Below are 16,799 nucleotides of genomic sequence, written 5' to 3'. Positions count from 1 at the left end.
GAATATATTGTAATGTTCGTGGGTTTAACAAAATTAACTTTTAAGACTTCTAACGACAAAACTATTCATTTACACTAATTATTAAGGAACTTAAAACACTATTAAATTATTACTAAACTTAGGTGATGAATTATTCTATTTATTTACACTACTGTTGATATATCACTATTCACTGCGCTATTTATTTCACTGCTATCGCTGTCAATTTATTTTTCGATTCACTTCTGCAACGCTCAATTCTACTCTTCTCGGCGATCGTCTCTTCCTTTAAATACTCTTTTGTTTACTTTCGGGAACCTTCTGGAAAACGTCCGGATAGTTTATTGTTTCTTTGAACTGTTTAACTGCTTTCCCAGAACGCAGGTACGACACACACATATATAAATACGGCGCACATGAAGAAAGGCGCCTGCGGCTAGTCGGCAAATCGATAAGCCGTGTACACTCGTGCTCGCTACAATTTAAAGTTGATTCGAATAGTTTAATTCTTAGATTCACCGGAAGTAATTATTTTTCGTTAAGTTTTGCCTATTTAGTCTTGGTCTTGTTCGCTCGATCTTGATTTTAGTCTTGGTCTTGTTCGATCGGTCTTAATTTTAGTATTGGTCTTGATCTTGGTCTTGCTAATATAAAGATAGTCTTAGTCTTGGTCACAGTCTTGCATTTTCGGAAGATCAAGACCAATTTTGCTCATCGCTAAGTGATTCGTTCGTCTAAACGTAGTAGGTCAGGATTTATCCGTTATTCAAACGACAGATTTTTCTTAATAGGCTATCAGATTGTTCATATGATTGCTTATATTAGGTTATTAAAATTAAAGTAAAGTCTAAATATACTTATACGATCCTTTTCTCTGAAATTTTAACTGCAGGAAACGACGCTGACCGAGTGATAAAGTAATAAAAAAAAACAAATTATGTCAATCTACTTTTTGAGTAACGCAGGTAAACCTTAGTTAATCAGGCGCAGTTATTTAGAAACTTATATATGACGAATCGCGTAGCAGTATTTACGATTGATTCTGTAACGCTCTGGCAAAAACAATACCCTATGGTAACACTGCATCTACGTATTACCTTGATTATATTTTTGAAGTTTTTTTGTTAAAACTTAATTAGTAACTAAAAATTTCTAGCACTAAATGTATATAAATTCATTATACAAAAATTAAACGAAAAATTTAGCTGATCTTGCGGAAAATGAGAAATGTTAGCGCAAGCACATGAAGTTAGTTGGCGAAACAATTGGAATGTTTATGCTATAAACACACAAACGAAGTTATGAGAATAAAATAAATTAGCAAATGGTTTTGGCTCCTAGGTCAATTATATGTAAATAGATTTTTGTTTAGTTGTTTATATATTTAAATAATTCTGCCTTTTTTGAACAGTTAGATATATTTTTATTTGATTTTTATTTTTAAATACCACAAAAATAAACTAATTATATAAGACATGAAATATAAGTTAAGTCTTAACACTACCTAGTTGAACTCTATTTAAAGTATTTATTATATTAGTGTTTAATATAAACTTAAAATATTTTAGACATTTGGAATTCAGTGCTTGTCTGGTACTGGTGCATTAAGAGTAGGTGCCGAATTTTTAGCCAACAATCTTGGGTACAGCACTTTTTATTATTCAAAGCCTACTTGGGGTAAGTGTGAAAATACCAATGTTAATAATGATATTTAATAAACTGTGTAGGTTTGACACCGTTGAAAAAGATAACGCTAAAGAATCTTAAGCAAGTTATCAAACAAGGATAGATCAAGTAACTAATCTAAATTTATTGTTATTATTCAGTTATACTCATAGAAATTATTTTAGTAAATTACTAATTATCTTTATCTTATCAATTTTGCAATTAATTTTAAGAGTCATTACGTAGCCGTTGCATGTCTATGTCGTAAACAATTCCTTTTTTTTCTACATTTTGAAAAACATTGGTGATAAGTAATGTAAGATGTAAAATATACAAAAACGTATTTTTTACAACTAATATATTTAAATATTATGCGTAAATGTAATACAATCGAACTTCGATATGTATGTGTGTAATTTTTACTTGATAACTTAAACGTCTTTAGAACGTATTATTTGACGTGAGTGCTTCAAGTCAAAAAATGACAGTCATTTGTATCAATCGAGAAAAGCCAAAGACGACTGTAAAATGAAGAACAATAAGAGTACATGTAATAACTGTGGCAAGAGGAAAGATAAATATAATTGCCAAAAAAGAAGTTTATTATCGATAATGTACTAGACCATTGAATAGAGATTTAGTATGGAAAAATTGCGTTAAAAGGGGCCTATGATTGAATATGATAGTTTGGCCTCTAAAGATGATGAAACGGAGTGCCCTTTTTTTAAGGGGTGCGTTTTTGAGAAATCTGAAAAAGTCAGTTTTTCCGAATAACTCAAAAACAAAGCAATTTTCGAGATTTTTACAACAGTACTTTTTTTAGAACTTTAGATTTTCCATCGAAACAGTTTTACTTAATTTTCTTTTTATCCTTTTTGGTGTCAAATATAATAAAAAAAACGAAATAGAAAATTTCAAAAAAATCGCCGTTTTTTATTGAATCATCTATAACTTTTTTTTCTGGGCGATTTAGGTATATAATGTTCAGGGGAAAGCTAGCTCTTAAAAAAAGCACACTTTTTCTTCTTTTGTAGAACGAAAATTTACCGAGTTATCGATGCTTATAGTTGCCTATTTTTTGTCATATTTTACCCTATTTTATTACAAACATGCTTTTTTTAATTTTCGATATAGGTATCTACTGATTTTTTTTACTATGAAACAGTCAACATAAACTATTATCAACAATATTAAGATAAATTATTACTACTTTTTAGTTTTGAAACATGTGTACTTTTGAATCTCCCGCTGTGCTTATAAATCGATAATGCGGACACATTTAAAAACAGGCTGTTAAAATATTCAAAAAATCTAAATACTAAAGCAGGAAGAGTGTTGTTCCATTATTTAAATCCATGTAGTCTGTATCGAAAGAATATGTTGGACAAATTGAAAGGAGAAACAGGAGTTAAGAGGAGTAGAGGTAGACCTAGATTAAGTTACCGTTCATGATTGATGAGTAACTAAATGTAGTAGTAGACAGAAAATTAAATAAAACTATTTCGATGAAAAATTCAATTAAATCCAAAATTATTTCGCGGAAACTCAGGTATCTTTGGTGAATTTCATTTTCAGCGATCCTCACAGTGTCCTGCATATCATTAGCATTGCACACTGGCGTTTAACTCACGCGCTGTTTCATACAACCTTATACAAAGAAGTTCAGAGGATTACCAAGGATTATGGAAAAAAAATGCATTTGAGGCCCTTTCTTGCCGAAACCACTTAGCAATAATTGCTCCTTTAAAATTCATTGTCACTTGAAAGGTGCCACATTCAAAGCCTACGCAGGATTTCATACAGGGTGTAATTAAAATAAGTGCGGAGCTTTGAAGTGTGTTAACTAAATGTAATAAGGAATCGCATGCTGGGTATAGGACAAAAAAAATTGTAAGAAAATCACAAGTTAGAATATGAAGTCGGTCCTTAACAAAAACGGAAAGAAGTGGCAAATCAACGTTATCGTCCACAATATAAACACGGGCAGGGCGCAACCTATTCAGTAGGAGGCTCAGGAACCTACCAAAGTCAAAAAGGAGGAGGCTAAGAATAATATGTGAAAGGTCGGATAAAAAGCATCGACCAGCCCATGGACGTCTCGACGCCGATAATTTTGGTCAAGAATAAGGATGGGACAGCACTTTTTTTCATATACTACCGGCAGTTGAATAAGGCGACGATTAAGGATAGATAGAAGAAATCTTGGACACACTTGGATCTACGATAGTCTCAACTTTAGCTTTAAAAATGGATAGCAGCAGCTATCAAGTGGCTTTGTATCCTTAAGTATTCTCCATTAGAACAGGACTGCAGCGGTTTAAGGTGATGCCATTCGGTCCATGGAACGCGCCAGCCACATTTTAAGCAGACCACCTTGAGGAAGGTTTGTGACATTGTGAAACGTTATTATAAATAGCTGTATGGAAGGAAGTTTCTGCTTCTAACTCAGCGTGCTGAGAGTTAAATAGCGCATTGGATAAAAAAGTTCTAATTGTGAGAAGCCGATTTTGACATGAAACATTGGGTTGAAAATAGCCATAACCACACCAACGTCTTATTCTTCTTATTCTGTCGATTCTGCGCAAAAAATTGTAATTAGTATATGATGAGGAGGTTAGACGAATATCTGATACCAATGAGCAGTGGCAGTCTGACAACATCAAGACAATCCAGGGCTTTAATTCAGTTCTGAGAAAGCTCCGAAAATGAAAAAAGGGGGGCATCCGTTTTGGCGAGAATTGAAAGTCTAGTACAGAACTTGTAAGTACGTTAGCAGCAAATGATTACAAGAACGGTAGTGCGCTGTCTTATCTAGTATAATGTAGGCACGAACGACAGAAACAAGTACATTAGTGGTAAGAAATTGTTTCATGAAGTGAATTGAAGCATACGCCCTTCCCAATTGGCGGTCACAATAGCAAAAGAGCTCGTCAAACGCCTAATCAGTTGACTTGGAGTACTGATGAAGCACCATTCTGCCTAGAGTCAAAACTTCGCGTCCGCTGTATTTCAGAACATTTTTTTAGATACTATTCCACACAACCCGGACTCTGCATCCCAAATAGGCGGATTTGAAGTTTGACTTTAAACCTGTTTGCTGAAGAGGATTATGTTAAAAAAGTGATATTCACGAAGATGTACGTTATCATAGTTCGCCTTCGACTGCGTAAAAGACTCCTATGATGTAAGGGCCACTGATGGTGGATTCCAAATAGATATTGTGTGGTCAAAGACATGAACATGGACGTGAAATCTCTACAAGGCCAGTTCAGAAAGCGAAGGTGTTAGATTTAGCATATAGGAACCGATTCACGACAGAAAAATCGTCTGGAAACCCCACCTAGCGCTCTTTGTAGGATTCCTTCGTAGATTTGAGAGACCAACTGCTGATTACAAATGCTACTAATCTACCAGTGCTAAGGATGGAATGTGGTTTGAAAGAGCTGAGCCGGAATATGGTATAAAGCATGGTGGATGTGCTGTTCCGGGGTACCTAAGTAAAGATATTATTGTGCAAGAGCAGTCCACGATAAAAACCCGCACAATTAAAGACGGTAAATTGCTACTTCTACTTGACGTGCGGGTGCCACAAAAGTTACATCTGCAAGTACCTTGATTCTTCAAAGGAGCAGCAGAATATGGTCTGGGTCGCATCATCCTTAAAAGGGGTGGGGTAGCATATAAACATAGCTTGAAGCGGTAATCGATGGTAAACAAATTCCAAAATGTGTCTATCGGTAACGCCAACTCGATCTCGGTGAGCTGCTTATGGTCATAAATCATATGCCGAAGCTGACAGGAGTAGGTGATATATGCCAGAGCCGGGCAAACTCGGCTCTTTTGCCTCCCGAGTGCTCCTCAAGGTTAACCAAGTAGCTCCTCATTGATCCTGCGAGTGCGGGTGAGATGATTCTTTCCTTTTCTTATCCCTTCCTCCCTTCTTCCATAGCCAAACCCAATAGTTTTGCGAACGTAGTAACGAAAATTTTCGTGGGTATTATTTAAGTTGCGTGAGTGGCTTCGCTCGTCTACGGGATGAAGGGGCTTGATATGGGAGTGGAAGGGAGAAGAAAAAGACAAAACAAAATAATTCATTACTGCTTACTCTCTCGTACTCATTGAAGGGTATGGAGTGACTCAAACTAACCTCATGTAGCGGTTCCTGCGAAGTTAAAGTTTGCCCGGCTCTGATATATGCAAAAGTATAACGATTAAAAAGTGAATACACGGTGTTTATAATAAATTCAGTGTTAAATAAATAAGTATTTACTAATGCAGAGTTAAAAAATAAGCAGTAGTTTAACTGCTCAGTTAGCGTTATTGTGTAAGATAAATTACTGTTATCAATGAACCTCTTATATAAGTTGATAAAAAATTTGTTAAAAAATATTATTTTAACTGATTGCTTGTGAAAAAAAAAATTATGCGGTTTGCACAGAAAAAGCATGCATGCACCTGAATTAGAATGATAATCATATTTAAAGATATTTTATTTTTTAGAAAACCATAGACTGGTGTTTTTAAATGCGGGCTTTAAAGAACCTAAGGAATATCGATATTGGGATGAGCAGAAACGTGGCTTAGACATTGATGGTCTTTTAGAAGATTTGAGAAATGCACCTGAAAATTCTGTTATTATACTACACGCATGTGCTCATAATCCAACAGGTTGTGATCCAACCCAAGAGCAGTGGACGAAAATAGCAGATGTTATGGAAGAACGAAAGTTGTTTCCGTTTTTCGATAGCGCTTATCAGGGCTTTGCATCGGGAGATCTAGACAAGGACGCATGGTCCGTGAGGTATTTTATTTCGAGAGGTTTCGAACTATTTTGCGCACAATCATTTGCCAAAAACTTTGGACTTTACAGTAAGTTTTACAAAAAAAAAGTGTTGGAATAATTCTTTATCACTGTATGAAATATGATTTTCGCAATGTAGTTTTTTTATTCATTTTTTTCAGCGCTTATGCCTGCTTTTTAATTGGAGTGTTAATCGGGTATGTTGCTGGCAAACTGTGACTAATGTTCTAAACTGTTTTTGTTTAGTAGTTTTATGTTTAGATTACTATTGTTATTGTTATTGTGGACCTTTGTCTGTTACCATACAAAAAATCACATATTTATCTAGCAGCGTTAAATTACAATATTTACAATAGAAACCCATGTTTTCGGAAAAATTAGAGTACGAGCGGTCTATTTCACTTCCCTTTTCTATATGTCGTGTTTATTTATTAGGCCAGTCAAATTAGAATCCCGAAAAAAGTAAATGTTATTCAGAGTAAGACTTACCTAAAAGTTTTGAAAAGGTATATAAATAAAGTACATCTGCGAATTATCCAAAAATTTTGTTTGGAATTGTTACTTAATTTGCTTTTAAAAACACGCGAAAACGGGTTTTCCGTTGATAACAAAAAAGCTAATTTTACTAAAAAAAGTGTTAAATTCAGAAGACAACATGTTGTTAAAAGAATGCATAAAAGTTAAGGATAATATACCCTATCGAATATTCAAACCGAAAAAAAGAAAATCACAAATAGACGATCACGCACTACAGGTGGAAACTGGAAAAAGACAAGTGTATAGAAAGAGCAGGAATGTTTAACTAAAGACATTGATAAGCAAATAGGTGCAACTCAGTACATGTGAAAGAGGTGAAACTTCTTTGGCGATCTCTATAGCTTTATAACGAATATGTAGTGATTGGTGAAAGAAAGAGAGAGTACGAGAATTTTCAGGATTTATGTTTTCCCACATATTTTATCTTTAGTCCACCTAAAGAGTATTACTTTAATACGTTTTTTTTGTAATTAAATAACAAAAAATGGTCAAATTCCGTTATTTTTCTAAGTGCTTAAGAAACCGTGAACTATCAATAACCACAAGGAATTAGAATTAATACATATAATAATACTCACTCTTAAATAAATATTAATTGTTGTTGAATAAACATTTATTTTTATATAATTGAATAACAAAAAATGGTCAAATTTTTTTGGCTTCCGTTTATTTTTCCAAGTGCTTAAGAAACCGTAAATTATCAATAACCACAAGGAATTAGAATTAATACATATAATAATACTCACTCTTAAATAAATATTAATTGTTGTTGAATAAACATTTACTGTAATATAACTGCACAAATATAACCAAAAAATTAATTTAGCACTATAGTATAGTGAATATACATTATACTATGCCGATCACTAACAGCTGTCTGTAATACCCATATGCGCATGTGCATGTGTCTATTCTCATAGCCTATCGCTTCGCGAGACAAAACGTTGCAAAACGTATCGTTTCATGGCCTTGAAATTGTACTATCATCGAGACCAAAGAAGTTTCACTTTAAAAAGTTTAATGTAAAAGTTGTAGCGTTTAAAATTCTCTACAAAATAGATTTTTAAGATTCAAAATGGGATCAGTAATTGATGACTAATGTCATTGATTGATTTAAAAAAAAAAAAATTCTGAACTTTCCGTTAAGTTAACAGATGTTTATGGAAATTCGTTATCAAAGAAGCAGTAATTCACCTGAGCATTCAAATTTAGAAAAAAAAAACTAAAATAACCACAATTTTCAACAATTTATTTATAAAAATAAAATGNATTAACCAATCAGGTACTTATATTACATAGCTACCAGGGCCGGACTGGCTCGGGGTGCAGGGGTTTTCAAATTTTGTTATAAAAGGAAAAGGAAAACAAACTATAAAAATATCATTTATAAAGAAACGTTAAAATTTTTTTTTAGAAGAATTAACTAACGTTTTTAATTCTTATTAAAATTTGTGCACTTTTCCTTCTAAACCAAGCCATTTGGTTACATTGTACCTCGGGCCAAAATCTTCAGTCCGGCTCTGGCATTAACAATCTGTTTTTTAGTGCAAAAGAAATAGGCGAGATAGATTGGTGGGACACCTAGTCAGAGACATATTAGAGTCTGAAACAGGAGTTAGGAGGGGTAGAGGTAGACCTAGATTAGATTACTGTTCGCAAATAGTTAAGAATGTGCGTTGTTCTAGTTCTAAGGAAATGCGAAGGTTAACGCAGGATAGGAAAGAGTGGAGGTGCGTGTCCAACCAGTCTTAGGACTGACGACCTTATGATGATGATGATGAATAGTTTATAATACTACTTCAAAAACTGATAAAATACTTGCAATAATGACAATTTACCTATTTGAGAGCGCTCATTTAATTTCAAGATATAACGAAGCGAACGTTATTTTTTGTACATTCATACCTATCAGTACCTATCTGGTTAGGTTCTAAAGTACATTTTTTTAAAAGGAAACGGCTATTTTGATCGCATAGCTTTGATGTATACGTTTACACGAGATCCTCTCTGTCTGAAGGCAAACGGAGAATGATGTACGCATGTGTGTGCATGATGGACTGATAAAAATTGGGAAATAGAGCGACTAATAACTCCGGCTATATCTCAACCTTTTCCTTCAGAATCCAACTTTGTTATTTTAAATGGAGTGGCTTATTTTGTACGACGAATTCCTATGAAACACAAAATTTTAAGGTAACTTTGACAATCAACTTACGATGAATGGTTTCTGAGATAATTTAATTTATAAAAAAAATCTCTACCGCAACCCAAATTATAAAAAATCGTAACTTCTGCAAAAAAGGACTTACTGTTGAAAATTTAAAAGTCATAGTCGTGTCTTATGGCTAATGTTAAACCAAAATTTAACTTCATAATTTATACAGAAAAAAATCCAAGGTTTAGAAACTTCAAACACGAATAACTTCGTTTTTTCAAATGGTACCTACCATATTTTATTTTGTCGTTCGATTCCTCTTTTTATCCACTTTAGATCCATGTGGTAGTTTTCTATTGCTTTATTTGAAAATTTTTGAATAAATTTGAATTATTATCTAAAATAGATAATTTCACTAACTTTGACATAAACATATGTGCCGTAGACAATTGACAGCTACCGCAAATGTTAATGAGAATCTCATCTTTCATTTTTGGATGTTACAAAAATGATAGGAGACGAATACTCCAATTCAGATTTAAATACTTTATTTGATAAATTCATAGGCATGCATCTTATACTTCCAAATATACTTTCAATATATATATCAAAAAAAAAAAAAAACAATAAAACGTTTAGAAGTGGTATTCGATGCTTGGAAAAAAACAAATTCCGTCAAATCCTTATAAAAATTAGTTTTCTATCGTTGTCGTAACATAGAAAAATGAAAGATGAGATTCTCATTAACATTTGCGGTAGCTGTCGTTGTCCACGGCACACTTTTTTATGCCAAAGTTAGTGCAATTATCTATTTTAGATAAAAATACAAATTTATTCAAAAATTTTCAAATACAGCAATATAAAACATTCGCATAGATCGAAAGGGGGTAAAAAAAGGAATCGAACGACAAAATAAAATATGGAAGGTGCCATTTTAAAAAACGAAGCTATTCGTGTTTGAAGTTTCTGAAATTTAGATTTTCTTCTGAACGTCCAATATAAATTATGAAGCTCAATTTTGGTTTAATATTAGCCATAAACCATAACCATAACTGGTAAAAATTTCAACATTAAAGTAGTTTTTTGTGGAAGTTCTGATTTTTTAGTTTGTGTTGTGGTAGCGATTTTTTTTTATAAATTAAAATATCTCAGAAACTATTCATCGTAGGCACACAAGTTGGTTATCAGAGTTACCTTAAAATTTTATGTTTCATGCGAATTCGTCGTAAAAAAATATTTCATTCCATTTAAAATAACAAAGTTGGCATCAACTTCCGGTATAACCGGAAACGGCGGACAGGTGAAATTATTTTAGTTATAAAGAGCATCCTCGATAACCCCTACTGCCAAATTTTCTGACCTGTTACACATTTAGTTTCCCAAATATGTATGTATATGTATGTATGTAGATTAATGGAAGGGTGACCCATTTTAAAACAACCGTAAATTTTAANCATTAAAATCCGTTGCGTAGTTTTAAAGATCTAAGCATACATAGGGACAGACAGCGGGGGAAAAAATAGCAACTCGCATCAAACGAACTTACCCTACCGTGCGTAAAGAAGTTTCACTTCAAAAAATACAACGTGTAATTATACAACACGCTACTGAAACTTCTTCAAACACACAAACATACCGGGATAGGGGTTAAGGAATTGGTTTAATGGTGTTATTTGTACACTATAAATTTAAATTTTACAATATACATGCCGGAGTTGCCTGTAACGAACGTTGCATTGAAGCGCGCTCATGGCTCAAGCGATCTCCACTACGAACTCGACAACGTAGCCGAGTACAGGGGAGACATCCGTTGGATGATTTCGTTACATAGCAACTCGCATGAAAAGAACTTACCCTACCGTGTGTAAAGAAGTTTCACTTCAATAAATTTTTATCGTAACTTTGCGGCAATTGTCTAATGCAGCAATAGTACTGAGTACAACCAAAGTTGATCGCAAGGACAGACAACTTTATATTCACTTCTGCCTGTTTTAAGTTTTACTGTGAATGTTATACTTTCTCTGAAAACTAGTTACATTTTAGTTGTATATTTTCCTGCTAAAATCTCTGTTGCGTTTCGCATGTACCCGTCGGTATTGCCGTGAAATAACAAAATCTACGTGAAGAACTTAAGAAATCGTTTGCTATTAGCCTCAAAACAACTAATATTCTTTTTATTGTCAATTTATATTGTTTATTGTATGTATCTATCTATTCATTTTTAGATGAACGTGTGGGCAATTTAGCATGCGTATTAAAAAGTCCTGAATCAGTAGCACCTGTGAAATCCCAAATTACATGGACCATCAGAGGAATGTATTCAAACCCTCCAAACCATGGAGCCAGAATTGTAGCTTACGTACTCTCCAATCCAAAATTGTACGAAGAATGGTATGAATTGTAATTTTTATACATTATTTATACATTAAGAGTACTGTACCTTTCGTAGGAGAGACAATATACGTGCAATGTCGTCACGAATTATAGAAATGAGGAAAGCATTAAGAAGTACATTAGAAACACTAGTGACCCCTGGTAACTGGGAACATATTACAACACAAATTGGGATGTTTTCCTACACTGGTCTTAATGGTAAGTTTCATTATGACTGTTATTCATCTGTTTGAAAAAATATAAAGTCTTAATAACTTAGTGGCGGAAAAGGGAGGGGGAAGGCCCAATGATGTTATACTTAACTGATAAACGGTTGATCGTAGAAATAATTGCATTTTGAGTTTGGGTAGTCACATAGTTTATTATTCAGAGATAGATAAATAATATTGATCAAAATACAGTAGATTGCATTTATTACGACTAGTTATAGCGACCATTTTGCAATAGCGACGTTAAATCCAAATCCCTTGTATTTAAAGCATACTTTAATACAAAAATTATTTGTAACAAATCCCTAGTAATCTCATGCAGATATAGCGGCCAGAGTCGACCGCCAAAGCCACAAAAAGAGCTTTCTTAGCTTTTGTTTATATCTACATAAATGGTCACTAAGAGTGGTGACCTTTACCGTTTGTTTATAGATGTTAGCCAGGTAGGTAGGTTAGCGTGTATGTTAAAATGGTTCACTCACAAACTGGTATTATGCGTAGCAACTGTTTTTAGAAAACTTTTGAATAAGTATGACTTTTAAAAGGCGAAAATCGTTTCAAAATTGAAAAATGATGAAAACTATTGTATGCTTTGTAACGACTTCCGTATATAACGACGAAATTACAGTGATCCCTTCATCGTCATTATATCCGAAATTTTGTCAATGAAATGCTTGTTTTCTGTATTAGTAATTATTAAGTTATGACCGAGGAACATGTATACTCAGTTTCCATGCTGGATAGCGCATATAGACTATGTCTGATCAATTTTCAGGAATATTTGAAAGGTAGCATTTGGAGACACTGTAGAGAGTGCATTGCGTAATAGAGCAACAACGCAGAGGGTGTAAGCACAAAAAGTAGCCCAATCAACAAACCGTCAATGATTGCAAAGACTTGCCAGATTGGCAGCCGCGTTATCTTATCGTCCTTCGTTATCGCAAGCGAGAAGTGCTGAAACATGTACCTATCGTGACCTTCACAGCAGCGGGTACGCAGACAAGTCAATTATACACGATGACGATTATCTCTATCGATCCGGCAGGCGCATGTGAACTACTACTCCAAAAGAAAAGGTACGTCGTTCGTTTTGAGCGGTAGACTAAATGAGCCCTAACTCGCGGGAGTGGGATAAGATACGGTATTTTATGATACGAATAAGACAAAATTAAAAATGCGGTATGATTCTATGGAGGACTGGAAATGAATTAAAAGAGAGGATAAGAGAAACGTACGAAGAAACAGATATAGAAAATAAATTAAGCGCAGTACAACAAGTAATTGGTAGAAGAAAAATATAGTCAATTTCGTGTGAGGATGTCAGTATTATTAGCGAACAACAAAAAAGGGCTGAAAGAAGTGATGCAAAAAATTCAATAAACATGAAAATATGTCTAATAGTACTCCGGAAAAATTAAGGAAGAAGAAGTTACGTGAATAAGAAGTAGAATGAGCCATCTCGCACCACTCAGTGATATGAATAAACATGAGGGTAATAACCTTACCGAAAACTCCAACTACTCTGGAAATGATGATTATTACGCGTATTCGCGTGTTGCCGACACTGCATATCTATTGCATAAACATGAAGTTAATGACCTTACCGAAAGTCCCAACCGCTCCGGCAAACAAAATTAGAAAAATTGTCCAGAAGACAAATTTTATTAAAAGAATGTATAAAAAGTTAAAGGTAATATATCGAATATTCAAACCCAAGAGAAAAAAAATCAGAAGGGAAAGATGGAAAAAGGAAAAAATGAAATTTTTAACCGAGGACTTCCAGAAAAAGTGATAACGATTCAATAAGAGGTGGTCTTGGAATATATGGGGAATTGGACTAATAAGGAATGTCCACTAAAAGTATCCAAGGCCAACAGCCAAAACTTCACAATGAAATATTCCAAGTGCTTCAAATAATCACCTGTTTTTATTGGTATTACAGGATCTCTTCTATTGTTTTGGATCCAGGATGCTTACAAAAAATTTTCAACTACTATTTCCCACAAGGCCGATTCATAAATTGTAAAATTAATTGTTGTGAATTTTAGAAAATTTAACCCATTTTACTGTTTTTTGCGTTTTTCTCGGATACTGTTAATCCAATTAGGTTGAATCAAAAATAATATCAAAAGTCTTGGAATTCCCTGCTTACAAAACATTTTCACACTTCTAAAACATTCTTCACCTCACATAAGTGTTAGAAGTTCAGATCCTCTAGTAAAAATCATCCGTATCTAAAAAATCTAAGGGGTTTAATAATACAAAGTATCAAATAATTAAACAAAGCTTGAAATCTTAGCTCACATAGTAGATATCTGATAATAAAATGGAGTCATCCACGAAATCCATAAAGTTCATCTTGTCTAACTATGGCCAGGAATCATGCTGACACGAGAGCAACCAATCAACCAACCAAAATAGATTTTTTCATGACAAAATGTTTAACAGTAAACCATTTATACTATCTTGTTTTGCAGGTTGCTGTGAGTAAAAATCAAAAAAGGGTCTCTCAGATGTTGGCCGTTTTTGTTTAAACAATGATTAAACATTGAAATCTAACATTTTTTTTTGTTTATTTGCGTTTATCCCAAGAACTAAAAAAGATAGTGAATCGGTCAAACGAGATAAAATGTAACAAATTCCAAGATCTTTAAAATTGAGTTATTGGAGGAAATCACTAATTTTCAAATCCGTTATTGTATTAAAATATTTAAGTAAATATCATTTATTTTAAAACTAACAAGTACTACAAGCTACGTTATCGTTTGAAAGTCAAAAGGGAACTCTACTTTATTCTAATGTAATTAAAGAAATTAACATATTTAATATAACTTAAATAAATTGATTTATTTAAATATTAAGTACAAACGACATTGTATTGAACACCACGCGGTCCAAACGCAAAAGCACCAAAACGCCTATAGTGCACGACTGTGAATAAACATTTCTTCAAAAAAACTGAGATAAGCGTTTTAAAGTATACGCTATGAAATTTCTAAATCACTTTGGTTTTTTTATTAAAAATTCTTGTTATAATTGTGCAAAAAGTATAAGTCGTACAGGGTTCTGCTTTCATTTACATATTGTGCACAGCAACTACTATTTCCCACAAGGCCGATTCTTAAATTGTAAAATTAAGAGTTGTGAATTTTAGAAAATTTAACCCATTTTACTGTTATTTGCGTTTTTCTCGGATACTGTTAATCCAAGTAGGTTCAATCAAAAACAATATCAAAAGTTTTGGAATTCCCTGCATTTTATCTCCTATCTATTCTTTATCTTTTTTAGTTCTCGGGGTAAACGCAAATAAACAAAAAAGATGCTAAATCTCAATGTTTGACCATTGTTTAAACATTTTATTTTACTCACAGCAACCTACTGGAGAAGTTAGTAAAGTTGGTTTACTGTTAAACATTTTAAGAAAAATAACCTTTTTTTTGTCTATGTTGGCTGAGCTACATATACCAAATAAACAAGCTCGACCGCAACTACGTCACCAATATTATGAAATCCACGAGACAAACATTTGAATGTTTTTTTGCAAATTATTGTATACGTTTTTTGATTTTTAAAGTGTTTTGAGTATAATTGTCACCACGTGGTTTTTAAGTATTTATTCTATTTAATATTTTAATCGTACGGCATGTTATAATAGTTTTATGTTAATTAGCTATTTAGAGTTTTATTTATACAGTTTTGAGTAATTTTTGTTAATAGTTGTTAATCAAGGAGCATGTACTATTTAACCAAAATCCATTAGCATTATATTATTAACCAAATAAAACTAGCCTTTAGAAAGCCTAACAACCTGGGCGAAACATTGGTGGTGTACAATATCGAAATTGTGGATCCGGCATCACACTAGCCAAGTGGTCTTTACCTTTGATTCTACATAAAAGACCGGCTCAAATCGGGAAACGGCAAATATCTAATATTGGTAACGACCAATCCATCCTCATTACTAGATATTCGTCGAATAGATGCTCGTATGATGCTGAATACTGAATATGTGGATGGGGCTTAAAATTCGTCATTCTTAACAGTTAAACTACAATTAGTGCAATAATAGGTGCTTTCATAATTTAAAATCGTAATTCTGAGTTCTAATTTTTTAGGTTATTGCGCGCAACAGAAATTAGAATTAAGAAAGTAAATACAACTGACTATTAAATTCGATTTAATTGAGTAGAACTATTTATATTGCCAAAAATATGGATAACCATAACCTAGCCTAATCTAGTATAAAATATTTATCGATTATGATTGTATCAAGAAATAATTAGTACAAACATAATAATTGAACCGTATCCTGTTCGACTACAAGGTGAATGCCCTCTGAAAACTATCTAATGATTATTTTAGCTTCCATGACATAAACTTAGGAAAGATTGTAGCTCGGTAAACATTTCCTGAATTTTGGAAAGCAACCTGCGACAGTGTAAACGAAAACTCCGCCAAATTTAAATCGTTAACCATTATTATTGTGTATCTATATTTAATAATTTTTTGTTTTTTTTTGTAGCAAACCAATCGGAACATATGGTTAAAAAGTATCATATTTATATGCTTCGTTCTGGGAGGATAAGTATGTGCGGTTTAACATCATCCAATGTTGAATATGTGGCTAACGCTATCAAGGAAACGTTAAATGATGTCAACTAATAAATGCAATGCTAATATATATTTACTGATGATGTTTTATTAGAGATGTTCATATCATACTTCATACGTATTGTTATTTGTTATTTTAGATTTAGTAGTTTCAATAAAAAGTAAAAATGTTGTAGTTATTATTATTTATTTACAATTGCAATCCGCACAGGCCATACAAAGGTGAGTCGATTTACAACAAAAAAAAAAATTACATGTTACGATTTTAGTAACGTTAAAACGGTTTTAAAAAAATTAAACAATTTATTAAGGCGATTCAGTACAATACACATAGTACAGTAGTGTTACATTATTTGTAAAAACTACATATCTATTTTTGCTTGCTATAAATAAACCTATAGCAGTATTAGCATATAGCAAGGAGGAGTTAGAGATAGCTTTAAATAAT

The 16,799-nt window shown here is 33.0% G+C and overlaps 1 protein-coding gene across 1 annotated transcript; it reads left to right on the top strand.

Moving 5' to 3' along the window:
* Window positions 1–1,547: 1,547 nt before the first annotated feature.
* Window positions 1,548–16,523, top strand: LOC108741316 (aspartate aminotransferase, cytoplasmic; the record flags this gene model as incomplete). The annotated part of the gene is given in 5 exon segments (XM_025976242.1): window positions 1,548–1,656; window positions 6,145–6,513; window positions 11,363–11,528; window positions 11,587–11,729; window positions 16,263–16,523. Coding segments are annotated over 5 exon segments (927 nt in total), but the record flags the coding sequence as incomplete, so codon positions are not given.
* Window positions 16,524–16,799: the final 276 nt, after the last annotated feature.

This window comes from Agrilus planipennis, unplaced genomic scaffold (assembly GCF_000699045.2).
Source record: "Agrilus planipennis isolate EAB-ADULT unplaced genomic scaffold, Apla_2.0 scaffold288, whole genome shotgun sequence".
Taxonomy (NCBI): domain Eukaryota; kingdom Metazoa; phylum Arthropoda; class Insecta; order Coleoptera; family Buprestidae; genus Agrilus; species Agrilus planipennis.
This window is presented reverse-complemented; position numbering and strand designations above follow the sequence as displayed.